Source organism: Anas acuta, chromosome 8 (genome assembly GCF_963932015.1).
Source record: "Anas acuta chromosome 8, bAnaAcu1.1, whole genome shotgun sequence".
Lineage (NCBI taxonomy): Eukaryota > Metazoa > Chordata > Aves > Anseriformes > Anatidae > Anas > Anas acuta.
The window spans coordinates 26,688,539-26,712,317 of NC_088986.1; the positions used below are offsets into that span (position 1 = coordinate 26,688,539).

The 23,779-nt window shown below is 39.2% G+C and overlaps 1 protein-coding gene across 1 annotated transcript; it reads left to right on the top strand.

Annotated features, from left to right (window-relative positions):
- Positions 1 to 55: 55 nt before the first annotated feature.
- SLC25A24 (solute carrier family 25 member 24) lies at positions 56 to 22,231 on the top strand. Its single transcript, XM_068690343.1, has 10 exons — positions 56 to 341; positions 10,164 to 10,290; positions 10,737 to 10,824; positions 11,286 to 11,397; positions 13,955 to 14,113; positions 14,448 to 14,600; positions 15,556 to 15,663; positions 17,517 to 17,684; positions 18,834 to 18,984; positions 19,680 to 22,231. Exons 1-10 carry the CDS (start codon positions 159 to 161, stop codon positions 19,856 to 19,858), a joined length of 1,428 nt encoding a protein of 475 aa, XP_068546444.1. The 5' UTR covers positions 56 to 158; the 3' UTR covers positions 19,859 to 22,231.
- Positions 22,232 to 23,779: the final 1,548 nt, after the last annotated feature.

Consider the following 23,779-nt stretch of genomic DNA (forward strand, 5'->3'; position numbering starts at 1 on the left):
CGTGGCGCCTCCCGCCGCGGGCGTGGCGCTGCTGCCCGGCCCGGCCCTTTCTCCCCTCCCTTTCTCCCCTCCCTTTTTCCCCTCCCTTTCTCCCCTCCTCTCCCCGGGCGCGGCCCCAGGCGTTGTCCGTGTCCCCGCTGCCCGTCCCGCTGCCCACCATGCTCCAGCTCCTGCTCCGGGCGCTGCCCGCCGCCGCCTGCGATGGGGGCCGTGAGGGCGAGTCGCGCTACGCCAGCCTCTTCAAGAAGCTGGACCTCAACGAGGACGGCCGGGTGGACATCGCCGAGCTGCAGACCGGCCTCCGCGCCATGGGCATCCCGCTGGGCAAGGAGGCGGAGGAGGTAGGAGCCGGCGGGGCTCGGCCTGCCGCTGCCGCCGTGTTTGTGCTCCGGCACGGCTCGGGGGGGGGCTCACGGAGTCTGGGGTCGCACAGGCTGTAGTGTGGCCGTCAGCCCCCGCACAGCCCCTGGGCTGTGGGTTCTGGGGGATCCGCCTGGACTGTTACATTTCCTTGTCCCCTTTTACCAGTGATGCCTCCTGAGTCACTGCAACTTGAGTCACCGAGTGCTGGCACAGCAAATCTGGCCCGTACCTGGGGGAGAAACTCGCGTTTCCTAGTTGTTATCGTGGATGCCTCAGGAGCAGAACATAAAGTCACTTAATGCGCGGTTCTCTGGCTGTATTTGTGCGATAAGGCACATTGTGCCGAAAAGGCAGCTTTTAGGTTCAGCATTTATCTCTTTAAAAGGTATTGCTTATGGAAGCTGGGGAGGTTGTCTTCAGTGGGCTCCATTAATTTTAGAAGTCGTAACACTGTGGTCAGTAAGTTGAGAGCTGGCACACGGAGATGTCAATTTGTTTGCAAAGAAAGTAGGTTGTATCTGCAGCCACATAAGACCTGCAGATTGGGCTTGTTAACAACATTTGTGCTTAGGCATGTGCTGTTTGCTTTTGTACATCGTTCAGAGGGCATGGGCGTAACGTCCAGGTTTTATGGAGGAATTTGCATTTTGGCTGCGCGTATGAAAATCAGACATAGCTGCAGTTAGGCCAAACAGGTACAGTGGAGGTCTGTGCTGGAGCTGTTGCTGTAACGGTGCTGTTCTTTATTTCAATATGACGACTGATCAGATGGCATTACACTGTCATACCTACATTAGGCACTGTGTAGCTTTGGAAAGAGGGTCAGAAAAATCAGCCTAAATTTTGGCTACAATGTTCGTGTGTGGTGGGTAACCATTCAATTTCAGTGACCTGATGGTAATCCTGGGATGAGGTCTCTTCTTTCTTCATTATTTGGTCTCTATTTGACCTCTTTATATTTAACTCAGTCTCATATGCTTAAGGAAAAGTATCCAACAGGTCTCCGGAGTTGAATGATGCTATTGTGAGAGTGTAAGTGAGAGTCCTAAGCGTGCATTCACTTCAGTATTGCTTCTGGTCAAAAGCATCTCAGTGAGTGTGTATCTTGCATTCTCAGACTTTGGTCTGTAAAGCAGGGACGGTCGGCTCTGCTTCCCGTGAGAGCTGTCATGTTACTGGTTGTAGGCTTCACTCAGGCATTGCGGATGCATTGTTGGGAACCTGTTGTGCCAGTTTGACTCTAACAGTGCTTTTTTAACCTAGAGTGAACAGAGGAATAGGTGCCCAGTTTTCTGACAGTTAATGGGGATGGTCTTCCAACATAATTTACTGAAAGCCCTGAGACATCGTGTATATCTTAACTTTGGAACAACTTGTACTTGAAATCTCAAGTTATTTTCTCTTATATTCAGCATGATATTTTCCATTCAAAGTGCAGATCTAAGTATCCACCAAAGCCTCGATTGGTGCAGGATAAACTGGAAGTGAAACCATGAAATCAATCGAGATAAGCTACACTCCCGTGGATGTAGCGGGGAGCCAAGCTGGCTGTTTCAGTTGCCTGAGAAACACAGAGTAAACAAAGTAAGCTGTGAGTCACACTACATGTCTGGGATGGGTGGAAGAATTAGTGCCGCTAGCTGCAGCGTTTATATTCACCATTGTAAACTTAACGATGCACATGATTTTCACTTGAAATGACTTGTTAGAATGAGACCCTCAGTAAGACTTGCCTCCAGTTTCTTTCCTGCCTTTAGTAGCTAATCTGCTTCCTGTGTTCTTCCTTGGGGCTTGAAGCTGCCTTCTACAACTTCTTCCACTTCAAGCTCTAAACTGATGTTTAATTCAGTAAAATACCTTTTTACTACTTGATAAAAAGGCATTTTATTAATAAAATTATGCATGCAATTGTACTCCTTGTGTTTGCAGAGGCAGAATTAGTCTTATAATTGCTAACAACTAATGAGTAAGGAAATAAAACCTGTAAATATACAATGTGGCTGCACATTCAGCACTGCTGATTCAGTGGTTTTATGGGTGTGGGCAGACCTTTGGATGTACTGAAGAAGAGTAGACTTCAGTTCCTCGTGGCTGAGTCAGGGTTTCAGGCCTTGCACTCTGCTGTTCCCAGATGCAGGTGGGGGTCAGGTTTCCAGAAATGCTCCTGCGTGTAGTGAGATAGACGAGCTGGGCAGTGTTGGTCACTACTGGTGGGCAGCGCTGCTCACCCTGATAACTGTCAGTAGGCTACCAGCCAGGTGGGTGTTAGGTGTTTTCACTGCCAAGTCACTTGGGTCATCCTCAGTCATCACCTTCACAGTGTTATAAATCAGTGTTTGTGCTACTAATACTGCTTTCCTCTTTTCTCTTGAAACAGTATGTAATCCCTTACTGGAAGGAACATGCATGTGTTTAGAAGTTACCAAGCTGCTATCCATTTGAGTAATAGACACAAGAGTGTGCTCTTTTCCTCTGACCTTACATCCATTTTCTTGATGGCTTTATTAATGCTTAATGTGTGATGAGACACTCTTCTAGGCGAAGGAATATTGTAGACATCAAATAGATGTGGTAAGTGTTGGAAGTAGGTCTCGTGTTCTTCTTGAGGGAAGAATAGTTCTTTTTCTCCTTAGAAAGGCTTCATTGCACAAAGTGACACAAGCTTCTGACTCTGTTCTGCTTTACCTGCCTCCTGTAAGTGTGTGACCGGGAAGTAAGCCGCTGAAAAGTCTAAAGTGTGTACTTCTAAGGGGCTGCCAGGAGTGCTATGACTCCTGTTTTATATTTTAGTATGTTACTTGCTAGGAATGGGTAACTTTGCTGAGCTTTACAAAAGATTCCTGACTTCATATATTAGCACCTACAAAGAGGGAGTTGATTGCAGTGACAGTACCAAAGGGCTCTTTACAAGCCCTGATAGCAGCTATTGTACAGTCAGTTCTGATTAGCCGAGTTGTCTGGTAGAGATACCAGATAGATGCTGGGATCAGATCTCAAATGATCTCATCCTGTGCCTTCAAAATGCAGTGAGTCTCTTAGATGTGAGCACCATACATGGTGTGAGTGGTTATACTATTTTTATTCCCGCTTTCCTTCTGTTGCAATCAATCCTTACAGTAAACCTGCAGGAGGCAAATTCCGTCTTTCACGCTTCAGTTTGTGGTAGAAACAGCCAAGCGTCCACATTCAGGTACTATTTATACATTGAGTCCTGGAGCTAAGAGCAGCAAGATGTTACTGAAATGAATAACTACATTCTGGAAACAATATGATGTTCTTATTTAGACTGACTGTCAGATTTAGACACAAGTCTTGTCATTCCTGGCTACAGTAAGGCTTTAAATGAAAATAAAACAGTGTGATGAGATAACTCACATGAAGGTACAGCGTGATGTAATGGAAACAAGGCCCAAGGAGACTAAATTCTCAGCCATCGGAATACGATCTGCTTGGAGTAGTCAACTGTGTTTATGAGAATTGTAGGCCAGCTATGTTAAAAATACTCGGAACACTTGAAGTGTGTTGCCACGTTTAAAATAAAGGGAACTAAGCATTTTGTCAAGCAGACCAGATTCCTGAGCTGTATCACAGTGTGCGCTGTGGTGTGAGAGAGACCACAGGTGAGAGCAGAACCAGGTGTGAATGCTGAGCTTTCCTCTGGCCTCCTAAACACTTGAGCTTAGTAGTGCTTCAGACCATGAAACTTACAGCTGTTGCTAGCCCAGCAGCATATCCCTTTACAGATATTTGTTGAGTAACTGAGCTAAACATAGCCATTAATATTTCTCCACTGTTTTATTATGCTATTTGTGCTCTTCTTACTTTTGGTAACTTCCCTTACATGGCAAAATTAGGAGGCTAGTAGAGCAAATTACATGAAGCCTCTTGTTATATTGCAGTTTGGTTAGGAATGTATAAAAACAGCACCAGCTGCTTTAGCAGCTTCTACACAATACCTACACTTAGAAATCATTGCCTTACGGGACATGAAGATTCACAGTCTGTAGAAGCAGAAATCTTTTGCACTTCCGTATCTCTCAGTGCCATTTTTTGTGAAATGAAACTTTATTTTTTGAAATACAATTAAGAACAATACTGTAGGTTTAGAGTAGGTAGACACCTTCTGCTTTTACAAAAACAGATGTCCTGTGTTCATTGAGCATTGGCACTACTTAGTTACTTTAAACTTTGCTTTTCAGGTCATAATAGGTGTTAGAAATGTCTCATTATAGGGACCTAATAGTGGAAAACCACAGACATCTTCAGTAACCTACCTGAGTCCAGTTGTAAGCCAACATTTAAGTTGTTACTTGATTTCAACATGCACAACTTTAGAAGCTTTTAACTGATGCATGCTGTAGTCACCAAGTCTCAATATGAAATAGCAAGATGAATTCAAGTTAATTTTCATAACACTTTAAGCATACAAGGATGGAGGAAAAAAATGTTTTTCTAATACTAACTTGATAGTTGTTGTTTTTGTTTTTTTTCCTTTCTGAACAGGGTACAGTGAATGATTCATTCTTGTTGTGCAAGACACAAGAATGCTAAGTACCAAATATACATGTATGAACCCCTCTGCCCACCCTGGCAGATCTCTTAACCACATGTTGAAATGCTTTGCTAAATCGCTGTCTTGGGACAGCAGTGTGTCCCAGGAGAAAATGCAAGGTACACTGGTAAATCTTCTAAGACGTGTGCAAGCAAGGTAGGGATGCCTGTGCAGTAGAATAGTCTCATTTGTCAGAACAGTTTGTCTACCAAGTATGTTCAGAGTTTGGAAAAAAAAAAAAAAAAGTGTAACTTGCAAGGAATGCTGAATGAAGTTACAAGGGAGGATAGTTTGCATCTCCCATTTACGCCGTTTCAGATTCTTGGAATCTAATTCATAGTTGTGAGTTGAGAGTTTATCCAGGTCCTGTGGGAGCAGCTTCTGCAACGCGTGCTGGAGAGCATACGCACAGCTTGCATCTCTTCCTTTTTAGGCTCATTTTATAGAGATTGTTACCTGAGGTGAACCAGTGGGAAGGCTGTGGCTAGCCCTTCTGTCTTGCAAAGCAAAGAGGTGCTCAGGGCAAAGAACAGGAAGGGGAAGCTACTCTAGCTAACAGGACCACTACATCTCAGTGCAAAAGTCTGCTGTATGGGGTGGGAGGTAGTGTCAGGGTCTGGCAGGTCACCTGCTTGTTTAAATGATGGTAGTGTCCTGTGGGAAGGAAGTGAACAAATGGGAACAGAGCATTTCAGTAAGCTGGGGGCTCTTCGGAGGTAGTGCAGATGACTGTATTGCTCAACGCAGTATCGTGTAGGTGTTTTTAAACTTACCAGCAGTCTCCTTTGTGTCTTATTTGGGCTCACTGGTTGGAGTGATGTGTGGGCGCATCCTGGGACTTCCAGCCCTTTCGCTTTGTTTTGCATTTATCCCTCAACCGATGCAGAATGACGAGACTGATTTAAACAATCTTTACTACTGAGTTTTGGGTTATTCTTGTGTCCTGAACTTCTGCAGTCATGGCATGTATAGGTAGGGAAAGAGCACCATCGAGTTTCAGGATTGTAGGATACATGTTTAGGACATGTAGGATACATGTCAACTTCTTTACTGAAAGGGTTGTTAGGCACTGGAACAGGCTGCCCAGGGAGGTGGTGGAGTCACCATCCCTGGAGGTCTTTAAAAGACGTTTAGATGTAGAGCTTAGGGTTATGGTTTAGTGGGGACTGTTAGCATTAGGTCAGAGGTTGGACTCGATGATCTTGAGGTCTCTTCCAACCTAGAAATTCTGTGATTCTGTGATGTTCAGGAAACAGAGTTGCGTGTGTTTGAGCTACGGCTGAATTTGGCTTGCAGTAGGAGTTGGATAAATTCATCACAAATCGGTAAGGGTACAATGCAGAGTTATATGAATGACTGTCGCTAATTGTTCTGGCTCCAAAAGGGGGAAAGAATAGGAAGAGAAAGAAGAAGGGAGTGGCAAGGTTGCTGTTGAGATAATCTACGTAAGATGAATATCAAGTTTTGAAAGGAAATGTGAACTTTCTGAATGTTCAAAGACATGCTGTCCTTACCTTGGTGCTGGTGCATTTTGTGTGTGACTTTATTAACTGTGCCCTTTGGAGCTCTATTATTAGATCACAGAACAATGAACTGCTAATTGCACCAATTATGAGTCTTTAACTGCTGTTTGTTTTTATTGTGTCTTGTAGGTAGATAGCATGATAGGAAGCCAGAAATGCCCAGTAACTTCTTGATGGATCACTTCCTGTTAAGTACTCTTTACGTTGTCTTAATTAGCTGAAATAACAAGCTAAAGAATAACTGATTGGCAATCAGTTTTACTGTGTAGCCCCACCTTCCCCATACAATTGAATTTTGTAACCAGAAGAATGCGAAGGCTTATCCAGAATACAGGCAAAATTGCGACACATAACATCAACATTCAACTGTGAATTAAAAGGAAAAGGGTACCTAAGAGCACTAAGACTTGTATTATCTTGTGTTCTCTTTCTTTACACTATAGCTATGAATACGTAAAAGTTCATGACTTTGTCACAGAGTAATTTAATAACTCTTTGGGATACTTATGTGTGTTCAGTATCTTTAGGTGTATCTAAAGCTTGTCCATAACTTTCCTGATTTTTGTCGACAGACCTGCTGGCTTAGGTTTATACAGCCAGAGGACTTGTAGAGGAGTAGGAACACTGCAGCATGTTATATGTAACACAGAAATTCTAAAATAAATTTCTTCTGTGTTTTGGCTTTTCAAATTGGTGTTGCATTGCTGTGCAAGACATCAAAAGCAGCTGCATTAACTGACTACAGAGCAGAAAACAAAAGTAACAGAACTGTTTTTAAAAAGCAGCAACGTCACGACCAAATAGGCCAGCATGAGTATTCTAGTCCGTAGGTGTGAGGGCCCTAAGTGTTAACAGGAGAGAACCTAAATCGGCATCTTAGTTCTGTAATTCTTTGTGGTCACTGTTTCATTGTACGGTGGGTTATATTTATTGCCTCAGGGTTAAAGTTCTCGCATGAGAAAAGAAATGGCACACCTTGGAAAAAATAAACCATTTCCTTTTGGGGCTGGGCCTGCCTAAAGGTGAAGCGATTCCAGGGTGAGCCTGTAACAACACATGGCAGGGTTTAGGTGCCAGGCACACTCAGCATGGTTTCCCAGGGCTCCAGCGCACGGGCTGGCAGCTGGGCTGGTTCCTGCCCGATTGTTGTAAATGCACCCACGTTACAAGGCATCCAGTTCCCCGACAGAGAAGTTGGTGAACCAGGAAGCGGCACGATGACAGGTGGCTGTGACTGTAAATCCTGGGACCTGGCACTGTATGAAATGCAGAGCAGCAGTCTGGTTCCTCGCTGAACTTCAGTGAGGGTGACCAGACGCTGGGGTAGGCTGCCTGGGGAGGGGAGGCTGTGCAATCTCCTCCCTTGGAGGTGTTCAGGAGTTGGATGGACGTGGTCCTGCACCCCCTGATCTCGCTGGGCTGAATTCTTCCATGATGCTGTGGACGGGCAGCTTGCATCTGGGCGGTGGTGTCAGGCTGCTCGCAGAACCCAGGGTCTGTCCCCTGCCTGTGCCCACGCAGCCTCCCGAGTGGAAGGCAAGCTCTCTGAGCATGCCTGTTTGTTCCACAAATTGGCTAATTAGGGGCTTTAATCTGAAGCTTTAAAACCCACGTAACTAGTGCATTTTTTTTTTAGACTGTAAGAAGCTTTTGTTTGTATGAACTTTATGTTCGTAGTGTGAGGAAATAGGCACGTGCCTGCTGAGGTACAGCACGCATTTTGTTCCCTGTTCCTTTGTTCAGCTGCACTGAGGGTGGTTGACGCTGGCCTGAGGTGTGGAAAATAACTAAAACCAAAAGTAGGGAACAGAGAGTGAGCTTGTGCTCATCCTTTTCTAGTTGTTGCAGTGTAAAATCTGCTTATTTGGCAGATAAAATGGAAGGTGCCCCCCTTCACACACACTGATCGCCAGCTCTCTAAGCCTCCGAGGAATTTCTGTTTTCTTTGGCTTACATCATCCTTAGCACTGGAGGTTTTGCAATTGGAATTTTGTCATATCTCTGAGCCAGAACAACACTTCCCCTGTTTTATATTTTTGTGTGCTTCAGATAGCAGCAGGGAATGGCAGCTTCCTTTATGTTGCGTTTTTGTAGGCTAGGTCTTGTCGGACTTGGTTCTTTTAAGGACTTATGCTGATTATAGTGGAGTAAACAAAATTATGTAAAAACAGATATTGCAAATTAGAACAGCAATGCAAATCTTACTTTATTCAGAAACTACAGCTGTGCAAGGCAGTTCGAAGAACAGAAGGTATTTTGAAGACTTCTTAATATATGCTGTAAGCATACTCTGAAGTGCTCAGAAACTTGCTGCAACTCAGTGGAGAAATTCTGCTCTCAGGTTTGTCTCCTACCTACCCCGTACAGCTCTGGTACGGTGTGCTGGCCCCTTAGGATTTCACAGACTCAGCAACAACACAGGAACTAGTGCCCATGTGATGAGGTGTGGCATAACTTCCCTTAAATATTCTGTTTTAGAGCAGAGGTTTTGCGGTGGCCGTGCCTCCTGTTTCCTTGTGTCCTGCTGGATGTGTGAGAGGATGGGAGGTGCCTGTTGCAGCAGTGCTGCTTGGCCTTTCCTCTGCTGACCCCGGCTGCCGTCTCTGCAGGGCTTTCTTTTTTTTTTTCTTTTTTTTTTTTTTTTTTCTTGGAGTATCTGTTGCTGTGGCTTAAATCTCCTGCTAGTAAATCCTGTGGAGCTTACTAGCCTCGGCTTCGCTGTTCCTGGGGCTTTACCTCTGAAGACCTACTTCAGTGGTTACAGACTGATGCTCTGCGGGGTTGCTGGAATTTCCCTTTTTTTCCTAAAGTATGTTTTCACACAGGAAGATGATAGACCTTTCAGGTGCTTTGATGAAGGGAAAGTATATGCCCAGGCAGCCGTGCCACACCCCTTGTCTGTATTTCAGGCCTGTTTCCTGCTGTGCTGGCAATCATTCATCATACTCAACTCATAGGTAATTTTATATGTAGGCGTTTCTGATCCGCAGGCCTGTTACTAGCAAATGCATGCATAAGTGGAAAATAACTATTTGTATTTGCTACAGGTTCGTTGTAGTGTGTTTGTATGGTGTGTGGTGTTTTATGTGTGGTGTGTGTGTGTTTTGTTCTGTTTATTTTCTGTCAGGCCTTAGGCTTGCCTTCCCAAATGCTTAGGGGTGGAAGTGCTAGTCAGTTAAGACCCTAGTACAAAAAGTACTACACTTAAGGTCAACGCTTAAATATTTAATTGCTATTTATACCATTATCTTTATACTTAGAACACAGGACACAACTGAAAAGGATAGTTAAAACTACTTAATTTGACTGGAATATTGTCGACCCTGTGTACAGCTAGAAAGTCGGAGGTCTAAAATTGTTCTTTTTCGTGAGTTTGTCACGTCCACCGAGCCCTCCTCCACAAATAACTTCGTCCCTTTAGGGTACCTTTAGGTGTAACTTTCCAGTGCTAGCAAGAAACCCTAACATCTTTGAATAGAAAGGTTTAGAAATAATAAATAACGCTTTCTTAAAGCTGTCTTTGCTGCTGGGAGTTTTCTGTCTTCATGAAACTACTGTGAATATGTTTAATTCTGGAAACAAAACTGGTTCTGAAGTGTATGCATAGGTATTTTCCTGATTTGACTCTCAAAGTGACCAATATGATACTTCGTAAGCCTGAACTTTCTTTACTTTGTGAGTTTCTATAATTTGGAAAATTGAAATGTTAAATTTTCTCTCAACAGAAAATCTTTAAGGCTGGAGATACTAACCAGGATGGGCAGCTAGATTTTGAAGAATTTATGCAGTATCTTAAAGATCATGAAAAGAAAATGAAACTGGCGTTTAAGAGCCTGGACAAAAACAATGATGGTATGCCTTTATTATTTTAATTTATATTCTTTGTCTAAACTGGAGACCACAAATTGTGTTTGAAACCTCTACTTAATTCCTTTAATAGGAATGTAGTTATTGGATACTATAGATTGAAATAATAATTATAGTCATTTTTATTATCTTCCAGGTTGGTTGATCTGTGGATCTTTGCTTTCCAGATAGGAATGTCCTAGTATTTTATCCATTTATCTATTAAACTATTAGCTATTAACTTACTGGATGTTTGCATCTCATTTAGCTGTATGATTTTAATTTACTTATATTTGCTCGGTCCTGATAGCGTATAATAAAAATGCATCATCTCTGTTTAAAATTTAAAGCATTTTTGCTCTTGTGTAGGTGGTATGATTTAATTCAACGAGCTGCAAGTGTATGAAGTTCAAAGTTTTAAATATGTATTACTTTTCTTTTAATGTTTCAAGGAAAAATTGAAGCATCAGAAGTTGTCCAGTCCCTCAAGATACTGGGTATAAACATTTCAGAAAAACAGGCGGAAAAGATCCTGCAAAGGTCAGGAATTGTCATTTCTTAAAATATTTTGAGCTTCTTTGTATTCTTCATAAGTACATTTTCTAATTCACAGAACATAATAATTGAATGGGATTATAACTTGGAAAGATTGTTGGAAACTTCAGTGGCACCCCTACAGTAATTCTTGCATATTTCATCTATTCTTGGGTTATACAAAGTCTGACCACTGTTTAGGATCTGGTTATAGGAGGGGAATGTTTATGCCTCAGTTTTGTGCAAATGTTGATAGAATCAAGTGTTCTATGTTTTTAAATGGGAAAATGTTACATACGCTTGTCTAAGAACCACATGATATTGAAAGACCATGGCAGATCTACCCTTTAAGTCTCCATGTCCAGTCTACAGACAGTATCACTGTGCTGGCCAGTATTTAAAAACAAACAAACACACGCTCAACGCTACTGCTGTTGCCTTACCTGTTTTGGTTCAATTTCTTTTAGTATTGATGCTGATGGGACAATGTCAGTAGACTGGAATGAGTGGAGAGATCACTTTATGTTTAACCCTGCTACAGACATTGAGGAAATAATTCGATATTGGAAACATTCCACTGTAAGTTGAACTTCTATTTTTAATTCAGTCTAGCTCTTAAATTAATTTCTGCTGTGATAAGTTGCAGTATTGAGTATAACAGCATCACAGTTGTATTTCATAGATTTAAAAGATTGGTTTTCCTTTTTGCTTAATGCCCTCTCGTTTACAAGCAGGATGGTGTCATTTGAGTTTCTTTAGAACAAGAACTCTTTCTTCATCTAAATTTTAATGCCAGTGTTTCCTAGGAAGAAATCCTCTTCTTCCTTTGAAGATACTCCACAGAAAGATACTAACCACAGTATTAAATCTTTTTTTTTGTTTCATATTACAGTACGTTTGTATGTTTCACCACATCAAAAGCACAGAACACTTGTAGATTTCATTACCTTGAAATTGCAAGTGTTATTATCGATGACTTTCTATGCTATATGTTCTTATATTTATTATGTTATGGAATTTGATTGAAGAATGACAGGGCGTACAGCAACAAGTAGGTCGTTATTTTAAGTTACTATTGAACAGAGCTCTTAATGCCTTAGTCACTGACTTTTAAGAAGCAATAATATGGTAAATAAGCCAATAATAATCGAGTTTGCTAATATCCTTCCTGTAAATGGAAGGATAAACCACATAGTTATGGAATAATTCATAATGTTAGGTAAAGACAGATTTGAGTATAGTGAGACCATTTATATCTTGAGGGATCAGTCAGCATTTCTGTAGTAAAATTCAGTTTGAGACATGAAAGTTTAGAGCAGTTCGCACTGTACAAACTCATTTCAGAGATGCTTGACAAAAGGGAGTCAGCTCCCTGTTTGCTGAGGGAAAACCCTTGGAGCACTGCTGTGAGATAAGGTAGTCCTGCTCCCAGCTTGTTTAGTGAAACATACTTTTGCTGTAATAATATGCTTTCTACCACTATTAAATTTTTTTGTGACACGGAATAGCCTCTGTTATCCCCAAGGAAAATGTTTAGGCGTCTCTTCTGACTGCGACACTGGAAGATCACTTGACCCAGTTATCACAGCAAGCAAAATCCAGCCATACAGTAGCACAGCTGGTGCTTCAGATAAGAGCAGATGTGAGACCTCACATGTCTGGCTGTCATTCACTGTTTTTTTTTAATTGTAAAATTGCTGTCACTCTTCTTAGCAGACAGCTGCGTTGGCATAGAAGTATTATGATAGCTGTGGTGTTCTGTTACAAATCCCCCCTAAATTTAGCTTTAACTTTTGATTTTCTTAGTCTTCATGTTAAAGTTGCATTTGGGACTAAGTAGATGTAAGGTTTAAACTCTGGTAGGTATGTGTAATATCTGTAAGAACCCTGAATCTATATTTTAAGAGTTCTGATTGTTCTTTTGATGACTTAATTTGTGATTGAGTAACTGAAGGCACCTTGCTTGGAAACAATGTCAGAAAGATGAAGGGATTTTCTCATTAATCTATTTTATATTCAATATCCAGAATAGTTAGGTCTTTCCCTCTTTGTACAGTGGATAAATGCATAAACTGCATACTGCAGTTCTTAAATTTCAAGTGAGCAAGACAGAATAGTCTACTTAACAGATAGTGAACTCAGCATAAATGAGGTGTAGTGTCCAAAATCAACATTAGCCATAGTTTAAAACAAAAAGTTTTTGTCAGTTGACATGCTTGCTGGTCAGTACTTGTTATCAGTTATTAAAACATTCTTGCTTCTTTATAGGCTTAATTTATGCATAATACTGGCTTTGCATCGTCTAAGGTGCAATTTTTCTCTTTTGTTATGGCTATAAGTTACATGGAGAGCAAAGATTGCTCATACATAAAATTACTACAGGTTTTAGCAATAAAGCTGTCCAAGGCATAAGACTGTGGAATGTTCTTCTCTGATCAAGTTGAATAGTCATGCACACATGCACCTGGTAATGACATGTCAAACTTTTATAGCTGAGTAAAAGTCATTAATATGTATTTCAGAATAATTGATAATGAGAGGCAACTTAATAAAGCAGTCAAATTCATCATTTTGTAAGGTAATACACAACAGCTGCTGGGAATTTAATATTCTGATATATCAGCTATAAAAATGTTACTTTAAAATGTCAGGGTGAGGGGAAAATTCCCCACATACTTATTCATAAATTACTGTGAGAGTGAAATCTCTTGTTAGCATCCTTAAGAGATTACCAAACTAATCCTAGAAGACTGTCCTGCGAAAGGTTAGAATCACCATGTAGGCATTAGTGCTCGCTGAAGAGGTTTACAGATCATGACAGGATGTCTTTGTTTGGGATATACTCAGGACAGAAATTTGTCATAATTTTTAATGACGATGGTGCAGTCTTTGAAATGGTGGGTCCGTGGTGTTATTGCTCAGTAGAAGTATTTAAGAATGCTGTTAACTGAATAACAATAGCAATCCATAGCAAGTTGATTTTAGAATGTAAATTATGTTTTATTTATTTTGTACTGGCATTTTTATTTACATATTTTCAGGATCTAGGCCAATTTGGAATTAGAACTGTTGATAAAGTTGAGATGGTAGAATAAGGCGTTCTTTTTTTGCATCTGTTTGCTTTGGATTCTAATAGGTGCTGGATATTGGAGATAGTCTGACTGTTCCAGATGAGTTCACAGAGGAAGAGAAAAAGACTGGGCAGTGGTGGAAGCAGCTATTAGCAGGAGGAGTGGCTGGTGCTGTCTCTCGAACAGGTACAGCACCATTAGATCGCCTTAAAGTGATGATGCAGGTAGGTGCAATATTTAAGTTCCTATTAGTCTCCATTGTATCATTTCAGTTTTTAGAGAGTTGATAGAGAAAGGTGATGGCCAAAGACAATATCTGAATTCTGGAGGTCTAGCTGTGTTTCCACAGTTTCAGTACTTTGTGTCCATAAGACTGTTTTGCACAGTGATACTGGTAAAAATGCAAGCAAAGTATTATACTGCTTGTGCAATTAATATAATATTTTCAATAGTGAATATGATTTTGCTAATTCATTTAAGCAATGGTAGGCTATTTAGATGATCAGTTTTACAGCCTAATCAGAGCACTGTTCTTACTGTGATTTTTTTTTTGTTTAGGTTCATGGTTCAAAGTCAAACAAAATGAATATAGCCAGTGGTTTTAAGCAAATGTTGAAAGAAGGTGGTGTCCGATCCCTCTGGAGGGGAAATGGTGTGAATGTTGTGAAAATAGCTCCCGAAACAGCTATTAAGTTCTGGGCTTATGAACAGGTAAGATGCTAAATCAGGAATCAAAACAATGGTATATAAAATACTGTATCATTCTCACTGTTTCTCATTTGCACTATTGTATTGTATAGGAAGGAGTTCCTATGGGTGGGGATTGTACCATAGCAATTTAGACTGACTTTCTGATTTCAAATAGTCTATTTTTTCTGTTAATATAATACTTAGTTTGCAGATTTTGCTATTACATTATAAGCAGTATAAATAAATAGTCATTAATTTTTAACTGTCCTCCCATTTTTATAGCTTTATATATAGTGAAAACGACCAAAACCCCGAAGCATTATACTAACTGAACTCATACAGGATCCTGTTTAAGTCAAATATCTTGGTTCTATATAAGATGCCCTTGTCCTGGATTTCAGAGTTATATTTACCTCTGAATCAGCTTTACACATCATGTTAAGGCCTAATCTTCCTTTGGAAAATGAGCTCCAGTTCTGGTGTAGCTAACCGATCTTTATTTTTCATCTACTTGCCTCAAATAATACTCAAGTAACATATTGTACATTTTTGTACAATTATAAAATCAAACCAACAAAAAGTCAAGTAAATTTTGGAGTATCACACGACTGAATGGCCGAATTCCATAGGGAAACTTTGAGCACACTGTTAATCTTGCTGAGCCTTTTGGGAGCTGACGATGGTGCATTCTTGCATGATGGCATCTGTCTTGAATGAAGCAATATGCAAAGCTCTCTGGGAGCCTCTGAACAATAAACGTAATGTAAAGGATCCTTGCATGTTAGTGTTTTTGTGAATCCCTGATGACAGAGTTGGAGCAAGCGTAGTGCAAAGTTTGCCGGTTTAGTAAATACAGCTATTAATACACACACACAATGCAGTTTGAAAAGACATTTTGTACTCTACTCTTACCTCTTGAGGTAACTCTTGCTGAAAAGCATGCAAAGATGATACTTTATGTACTTTATCTTTACAGTATAAGAAGATACTCACTAAGGATGATGGAAATCTAGGCACTGTTGAAAGATTCGTATCTGGTTCTTTGGCTGGGGCAACAGCACAAACTTCTATTTATCCCATGGAGGTTAGTAACAGGAAGTCTGCTTCTGTTGGAGATGGCCAAATGTCTGGTTCAGCATTTTTACTCTTGAAAGAATTGGAATTCCTATATCCTAACTTATTTTTATGTTGTACTTCCTTTCAGAATTTCAGTGCTAGACACTAAAGAATATGCTGTGTTGTAATTGATACCTCTCTTTTTTCTGTATGTGTGGATGTCTTTTTTTTTTTTATTTAAATTTACTTCTTAATATATATGGGGAATTCAGGTGATGGTGTCATTTACCTCTATATGTGAGCCTGAACCTTGGGTTATTGTATTTTGTGTGATTGTACCTTCTGATACTTGCTATTCAGGTATGTCTCTCCATAGAGCAAAGTTTAAATGTATCTTTGCAACCTTGTCCAGGAAAAGAAATCCTATAATGCATTTAAGATGAAGTACACGTTAAAGGCAGTTTCTGAATTCGGCCTAAATCTTTCCTACTATATATGTAACCAAGGAATGATCTTCCCTGTAACAGATAGGAAGTTGTTGCATTGTGATCTGGGAGCTGGGTCAGATCAGGAGATCAGCTGGGAAGGAGAACAAAACAGCTACAGCTGAGGCGTGATGGATTAAATGGTCTTTCCTCTGTAGGACATATTTGTATGTAGTACTATGTATGTTGCAATTTAATTAGCATTAAAATATGAACTGCTGTAGGGTAGCAATTTCACATCCTGCTTTTTTCGTTAGAAGTACAAAGTATCTCCTTATTTTCTTGTTCCTTAGAACATATATTTTTGTGCAAATAACTCGAATGTATGTTGGGGCTGGCATTAAACCAATATTGACATCAAAATTTTGAATTTATTTAAAATATAACTTATAATTATTTTTTTTATAAAAAATACATACTTTTCCATAAGGAAGGGTATTAGTTGTAATAAAACCTACCTGTTTTTATTGCTGGCAGTGATCATTTTTAATTTTTTTTTTTTAACTCTAGCCTTGTCATTAGAGCTGCTGAGTCACAGGTAGCCTGAGTACAGAGATGGCTACATCATAGGATTAACTGAAATGTTAGGTATAACATTACAAATAGGCTGGTCAATAGAGAAGTGATCTGTTCTACAAGGTAGTATTCCCATCTACTGTCCTAGAAATGCTTTTTAGGGTGCTTCTAAGCAAAAGGAAAAAAAAAAAAAAAACTCAGGAAACTCCTGAGGAAGCTGCAGTCTTAAGAGGTTTTAAAGTAGGCCAAATTCTTGCTCATAAATTCTATCTGTGGTTTCTTTTAGATACTGTTTTTCATTTCTTTGTCCTAAGATGCTGTATAGACACATCTTATTATTAACCTAATGTTGGGTTTCATTAGTGAAATGCAATCTTCATATCCCTTAAGTACTTCTCACAGGGTCATGCCTTTTGAAAAACTTTCTTAATGTGCTCTGCTGTTTGTAGATCAGAAGTAAGACCTGCTAGTATGTGAATGCTCTCACTTTTTCTTCAGCTAATGCTTATATTAAATATTGTTTACACTGATGCCTTCAAATTGATTAAAATCTGCTTGTTTTAATCAGGAAGATAGAGGTAAAAAGAAACTTTTAAAACAAAACAAAACAAAAAAATGTTCCATCATATTTTCTTTTTTTTTTTTTTTTTACTAAGTTGTAATGTAGTGTATGTTAGTGTGTGCTATTCTGCAGTAATGATAAAATCTGAAGAAACTGCTAGCCAGGCCTCAACAGCAGTCACAACAAAGGAGAAGTACCAAAGGAGAAGTACCTGAAGTACCAAAATGCAGTTTCAACAGATGCATCGTGTTTTTCTGTATTTATAAACTATGGTAATGAATAGGTATGTAATTAAGGCTACTGTTTTTTCCCTTTCAGGTTTTGAAGACCAGATTGGCTGTGGGTAAAACTGGGCAATATTCTGGGATGTTTGACTGTGCTAAGAAGATCTTGAAAAGAGAAGGTTTAAAGGCCTTCTACAAAGGCTATATTCCTAACATTTTGGGAATAATTCCTTATGCTGGCATTGACCTTGCTGTTTATGAGGTGAGTTTAATCACTGAATGTATGCAGCTTTTACTAATTAATTTATGTAAAGTGTGAATGTTCTTCAGTCAGATCTGTATTAGTCAGATTTGTGATATGCTTGTAGTATTGCAGTTGCCATCAATTTGAGATAGAAAAATGAGGACTTCCATTGGATTTTACTTACAAGACTTTTCTTTTTTTGCCCTTCCTGGAGGGAGTACAGATGGGTTCTTACATGCAAGTTTCATTTAGCATGCAGGGCTCCTTTCTTCCACTGGTTCAATCAAGAAATCTGCTTGAAAAGGAGGCATTGCATAGACTTGGGTGATACAACTCTCCTGTGTAACTAAATGACCCAGTTGGCTTGGAACGTGCCCCTTACATAGCGAACCTGAGTCAGGTTTTTACCTGACTGATAGGAATAGTATGTTACCTATTTTGCAGCTTTGCACGTTTTTTGCCATCTTCTCTGATTTGAATTGGATTATAGTAACTTGTATTACGTATACATCTGTTTCTGCCACCAGAATTCTTTGTAGCTGACGTGTAGTTGTCCTGAGGAGTTTGAAATACCATTTCCTTTAAAGATGAACTGACACATCATCACGAATTAAAATATTTTTATCTACTTTAGGTGCTAGGAGTTGTTACTTAGCACATTTTGAAACTTATGTGCATAGACTAAATTTTTTCTAGTCTAGACAAATCTTGTTGTGATATTGCAGTAATACTAATCAGCAGAATTACTTGTGTGAATGTTTCAAAGCAGTATGGGAGTTCTGTCCTACAGTTTGCATCTGTACTTCTGCATGGAGTAACATACCCAGCCATGTGAGCTTTTGGTACACCCTGTGGAATGCTGGTTCATTCCCACCCCCTTTCCTGAAGTCTTAACTGGTTTAGAGCAGGGGCACTGCTGCCGCCTGTTCCTGTGGCTGGATATTTAAGGATTTATCTTCTAGGCAGTAGCTATTATAGTCGGTTCAAGTCTGTTCCTGTGTGTGAAGGTATTTACCTCTACACTTTACACCAGCCCTACAAGTGTATTTTCAGTGAGTTTGATGCTTTTCTGGTTTGAACCCATAACAAGTCTTATAAATAAAGGTGTTTATTTACTTTCTGGAATGCAAGTATCTCGTCTTACTATTTAATCTTATATCTTGACAGCTCTTAAAGACTACATGGCTAGAAAACTATGCATCGAGCTCTGCTAACCCAGGTGTTCTTGTACTGCTGGGATGTGGCACTGTTTCCAGTACATGTGGGCAGCTAGCCAGTTACCCTCTCGCTCTTGTCAGAACACGCATGCAGGCTCAAGGTGAGTCCAGTTATACTGAAAATCTTTCGTGTGATCACATCAAAATTGTACCATTTGTGATGGCTGCAACAGGAATGTGGGAGTAAAAAAATAATAATGGAGGCAGGAAAAAAAATACTTGAAAAAACAAGGATTATCTGGAAAAAACAGTAGGTGTTTGTCCCTGTTGCCCATCACTGTTCTTTAGCAGACTGGATTCAAATGTAACGTTACAGACACCAGTGTTCGGTGTGTTCGGAGAGCTGCATTCCATGCAAGATGTACAGCTCCTGCCATAGTCTCAGAATTCTGTCATAAAAGTTAGAAGAGGGTTTCCTAAACTTTAGTGAATGTGTTTCCTAAACTTTAGTGAATTTAGTACTCTTCAAAATGAAGAGTACTTTGATCATGCTGTGAATGCTGACAGCCATGTTTGCTCTGGAGTACATTTCAGAAAAACAATTTCATAGTAAAGATTCTTGCTTGATAAGTTTGTGCACAGACTAATAATAGGAGCAAGAAGAGTATAGGTGGACAGTGCATTTCAGTTGGATTTAGATGCATGGATCTCAAATGTCTGTGCATTAAAGAGAGATCTCACTGTGAAAGTTCTAAACGATGACCCTAGAATTGATAGGCTCACTACCCAGGTGTTTAATACTTAAGAATTTTTAATATTACTGGAACTGTTGTATAACACTATCTTCTTGTTCTAGCCTCAGTGGAAGGAGCTCCACAGCTAAACATGGTTGGTCTCTTTCAAAGAATTATTGCTACAGAAGGAATCCAAGGACTTTATCGGGGCATAGCCCCTAATTTTATGAAAGTGCTTCCAGCTGTCAGCATCAGTTATGTTGTATATGAAAAAATGAAACAGAATTTGGGAATAGCATGAAATGAAGGAAAAAGGTGAGATGTTTCTAATGTTGTTGGAAACACCAGAACAAAAATGATTTCTCAGTCTCCTCTTAGAATTAGAGACAGACCTTTGTGGAGAGGTGCTGCAACTTCTGTTTTTGTCTTGAAGAGGGGAAAATCTTTCTTAATTTGTAATTCACCGTTTCTAAATAACATTTCTAAACCTATATTGCACTTTAATGTCACTGAATTGAGAAAAAAAAAAATCAAGAACCTGTATCTTTAAATCAATAATATGTTTATATTTTCAGGAAATCATGCATATTTTACTTATGGGCTTTTTTTCTTGTATTTGTCTTCTCTAACTATGTATTTGGCTCAGATGAAACCAAAGGTAGGAGAACTTTGTATTGCCTCGATAATGAACAGATGAAAGTGACTTTTTGTTTTGTCATGCTGCCTATACTCAAGCAATTCACAGGCAACATTTTGCACTTCTAGAAGTAAGCACTTACTATTGTTATTTCTGAAGATTTAATCTAAGTTTTGAAAAACATGACCTTGAGATACAGAAAGGAATGGAGTAACACATTCAAGTGTAGCCCGCCACCTTTATCTTCAAGCTAACCTTTTTAATTAAAGTCTGAGAGCCTGAGAAATTGTTGTTCCACAGTATCAAGAATACCTCACTTGATTTGCATGGTATTTTTGTAATACAATCAGTGATTTTCATATCTTGCTTAGTTGGACCTGATTTCCATTGCACTTGTAAATGCTGTTGTGACAAGCTTTGGGTTACAGTTGAATGTTTTTTTTTAGGATCATAATATACAGAAACAGAAAAAGCTAATGAGTTACTGATTTTTTTTTTTCTTCATACAAGTGCAAGTTACTATTTAAAAATAGGGTGAAGGATCCAGTATTAAGTTAATAATGAATTATTTATTGGCTGTATTAGAAGAATTAGACTAAATTAGTCAAGAACTCAGAGCTCATCATAACTGCCTTGAGGAGAGAAACACTTCTCACTTTGGATTCGCCATTTCTTCCCTTATTCTGAGGGTTACAGTCCACTGTGTGCTTGTAGCCAGTAAGGGATTACATTATTATGTAAAGGTTTTTCGGGATCATCATGTGAGATAAATCTGCTTTCCTCCACAGTTATCTATGTACTGTGCATGCTGACTGTTTTTGTGAAATTTAGGTCATAAAATACTGAAATATTTTGTCCAAGTGACCAAATGGAACCGTGGATCTCAGGTGCCCATCAGATTCATGTTAATGAAGCAACAGAAGCACACACAGAGAACTTGGTAGTATTGGGAGACAGTTCCTCCTCAAAAAACCAAACCAGCACTTCCTCAATGCAGAAAGTAGGATATTCCATGTATAAGCAATTCCCAAGTGACTTCCTTTTTTTTGGAGATGCGGGGTGGGTTTGGGGCTGGTAATGTGACATTTCAGTTGCTTTTGGGCAACATTGAGATAGAGTAACAATTACTGCTCAACTCTCTTCTTACACTTTTCCTGCAGCTTGTGTGGTGTCTTAATCCCAAATTTACTAAGATCATCTTTATACTTGACCTTCTAAAAGCCACTTCTCTTAGACCACTTCCTGAAATCGGATTACTGCAGGAAGAACTTTCTTCCTATGCTAAATTCCTGTAAGGTCTTTGAGGATCTGTGTGTGTACACACACAACTAAACACCCATGAACAGCTGCTGCATATATGTGTGTATATATACACACACAAGAAATCAAGCACACAGGTAACTGCCCCCTTTAGGCCATATTCTTCAGACAACAGGTCAGATATAAATCTGTGCTTCCATGGTTGCAGTTTATATTCCATAAACCAATATGAAACTCCATAAGATTCATGTTATAAACGTTTTATGAGATTTTTAGAAAATGGCAGCATTAGCTGTGTCTTTTGGCCTTCAATTTAGGGAAGCCTTTGATATTGCACATTTAAAAAAAAAAAAAAATCATTGTATGAAAATCATCATCCACGTGCACAAAGCCTTTCTGATCTGAATGTTTCTTGGTCTTGCCAACATCTTTTGTATTTTTATGGGATTTGTGATATCAGTTCTGTTTCCCAAACATTTTGTCTGACTGTGACCAATGAGCCAATGTATTGCATGTGTGATATGGAGATGACTTCAGAAGTGTGTGTCTTCTAGACTTGGTTCATTTTGTTTATAGTGTGCAAGTGCCATTGCAAATATTGAAAATTATGTTGGTGATGTTTTCAAACATGGAAAAGTGGAGTCGTCTTCAAATTTCATTTTGCATTGTGTGCCTCTTTGATGACTGTGTTCAATTGTATATTCTTTGTCTCTTAAAAAATGAATGTTTACCTTTTTAGCTCAAACTACCAGTTTCTAATAAATGTTCATTTCCTTATCTGGCTCGATTGTGCTTATCTTTCTCATGACCCAACAGATAGATGACATTTCTTTATTGCACTGCATGTGTACTACTCACTGTCAAAGGTAATTCATCCAATGGTGTTAAAGAGACTAGCCTATATTTTACTGTTACTTAATATATGAAAACCTGCTTTGAGATTAAGAAAAATATTCACAGTTAATAGTCATCCTCTTAAAACACTATTTCGTTGATGAATGGAAGATCAAATAATGATCAACATTGTCTTGCTCTTTGGACGATCTAACACCACAACTGCCATCTGCATGACAGAACTCTTGATAATCCAACGTGTTTGTGTTCTTCATATTTATCTTCTTTGTTAATCTTTCTTCGTCAGTAAAAGGATCAATATAAAACATTTTCAAGGTAATTGTCTTAATTTACATGTGTAGCATAGCTATCATACTAAAAGGGTGCTCAGTAGCTAGCTTTGACAACTCCATGTGAGTTTTCCACAATGCTTTCCCATGTTAAAGATCACTGTAAACAAGCTAAGGGAGGTTATTCTTAACTTTGACTCCTGCAAATATTCTTCTAAATCGGATTTAGAAGCTTCCTTTTGTGTAGTGGAAGAACTAGATGCTCTGTGTGCTATTCCTGACTATGAAAAAATTGACATTTCTTTCTACTTGATGCAAGAATGATATTAATTGGAAACTATCTGCAGAGGCTGGGTTGTTGACGATCAGCCTCTTACAGTGATGAGGTGTTAAGATGTGCTCTCAAAATGTCTGAGTTAGATGGTTCTACCCATTCCCATAAAAAAAAAAAAGAAAATTCATCCTGCAGAACGTAGCATTGGTATTTAAAGTGTTACTTTGAAATTAACTTACTGGGCAACTGAATTCTATGGTCTTTTATCAATGACCGGTCCTGATATGATGCTTTTTGATGTACAGGAGCTGTTATATGTACAGTATTACATGATGTATGTTTATATGATGGTTTTTGAAATATCTCACATCTGCAATGCGTATATGTCTACATGCACAGATCTGCAACCATTATTTTTAACTGCTTGCAGTTACTTGCATCTTATGTTGAAAGAGCAATGAGGCAGCGTGAACTCAATCAAACCACTGATAGCCTACCTGTCTAGGACAGCAAACTTCTCTCCCTTTGAAAAAGATTTTGATCATCACTTTGAAGCTTGTTGTGTATTGGTCAAGGAAAAGAGAATGATAAGTGGGAATCTCAACCATTTTTCAAATGTGTTCCTGTAGTTCTTAATGTATTCGGCTAATTTATTTTGATAATTGCTGTTGAAATAACGCATTTCCACAGTGCATTCTGAGTTCTTAAATAAGTGGTGATAGATTTGTAGGCTGCTTTCTCTCTTGTCTTAAAATGTTTAGTCTAAACTTGTTGAACTCTACAATTCTGAAAAATCACATTGCTTTTGCGTTTTACCATTTGTTATGTGTTTGATATATTTCAAGACAGATGTATGCAAAGATGGTCCATATAGATCATACAGAAATACTGCTGTACAGCTTGGTACTACCCCTTCAGTCGAAGAAA

Bases quoted from the DNA above. Each gene is read 5' to 3' on its own strand.
- SLC25A24 (XM_068690343.1), top strand. From the start codon at position 159: ATGCTCCAGCTCCTGCTCCGGGCGCTGCCCGCCGCCGCCTGCGATGGG. The intron at 10,291-10,736 runs GTATGCCTTTAT...TAATGTTTCAAG, and splicing joins CCTGGACAAAAACAATGATG to GAAAAATTGAAGCATCAGAA. The intron at 17,685-18,833 runs GTGAGTTTAATC...ATATCTTGACAG, and splicing joins TTGACCTTGCTGTTTATGAG to CTCTTAAAGACTACATGGCT.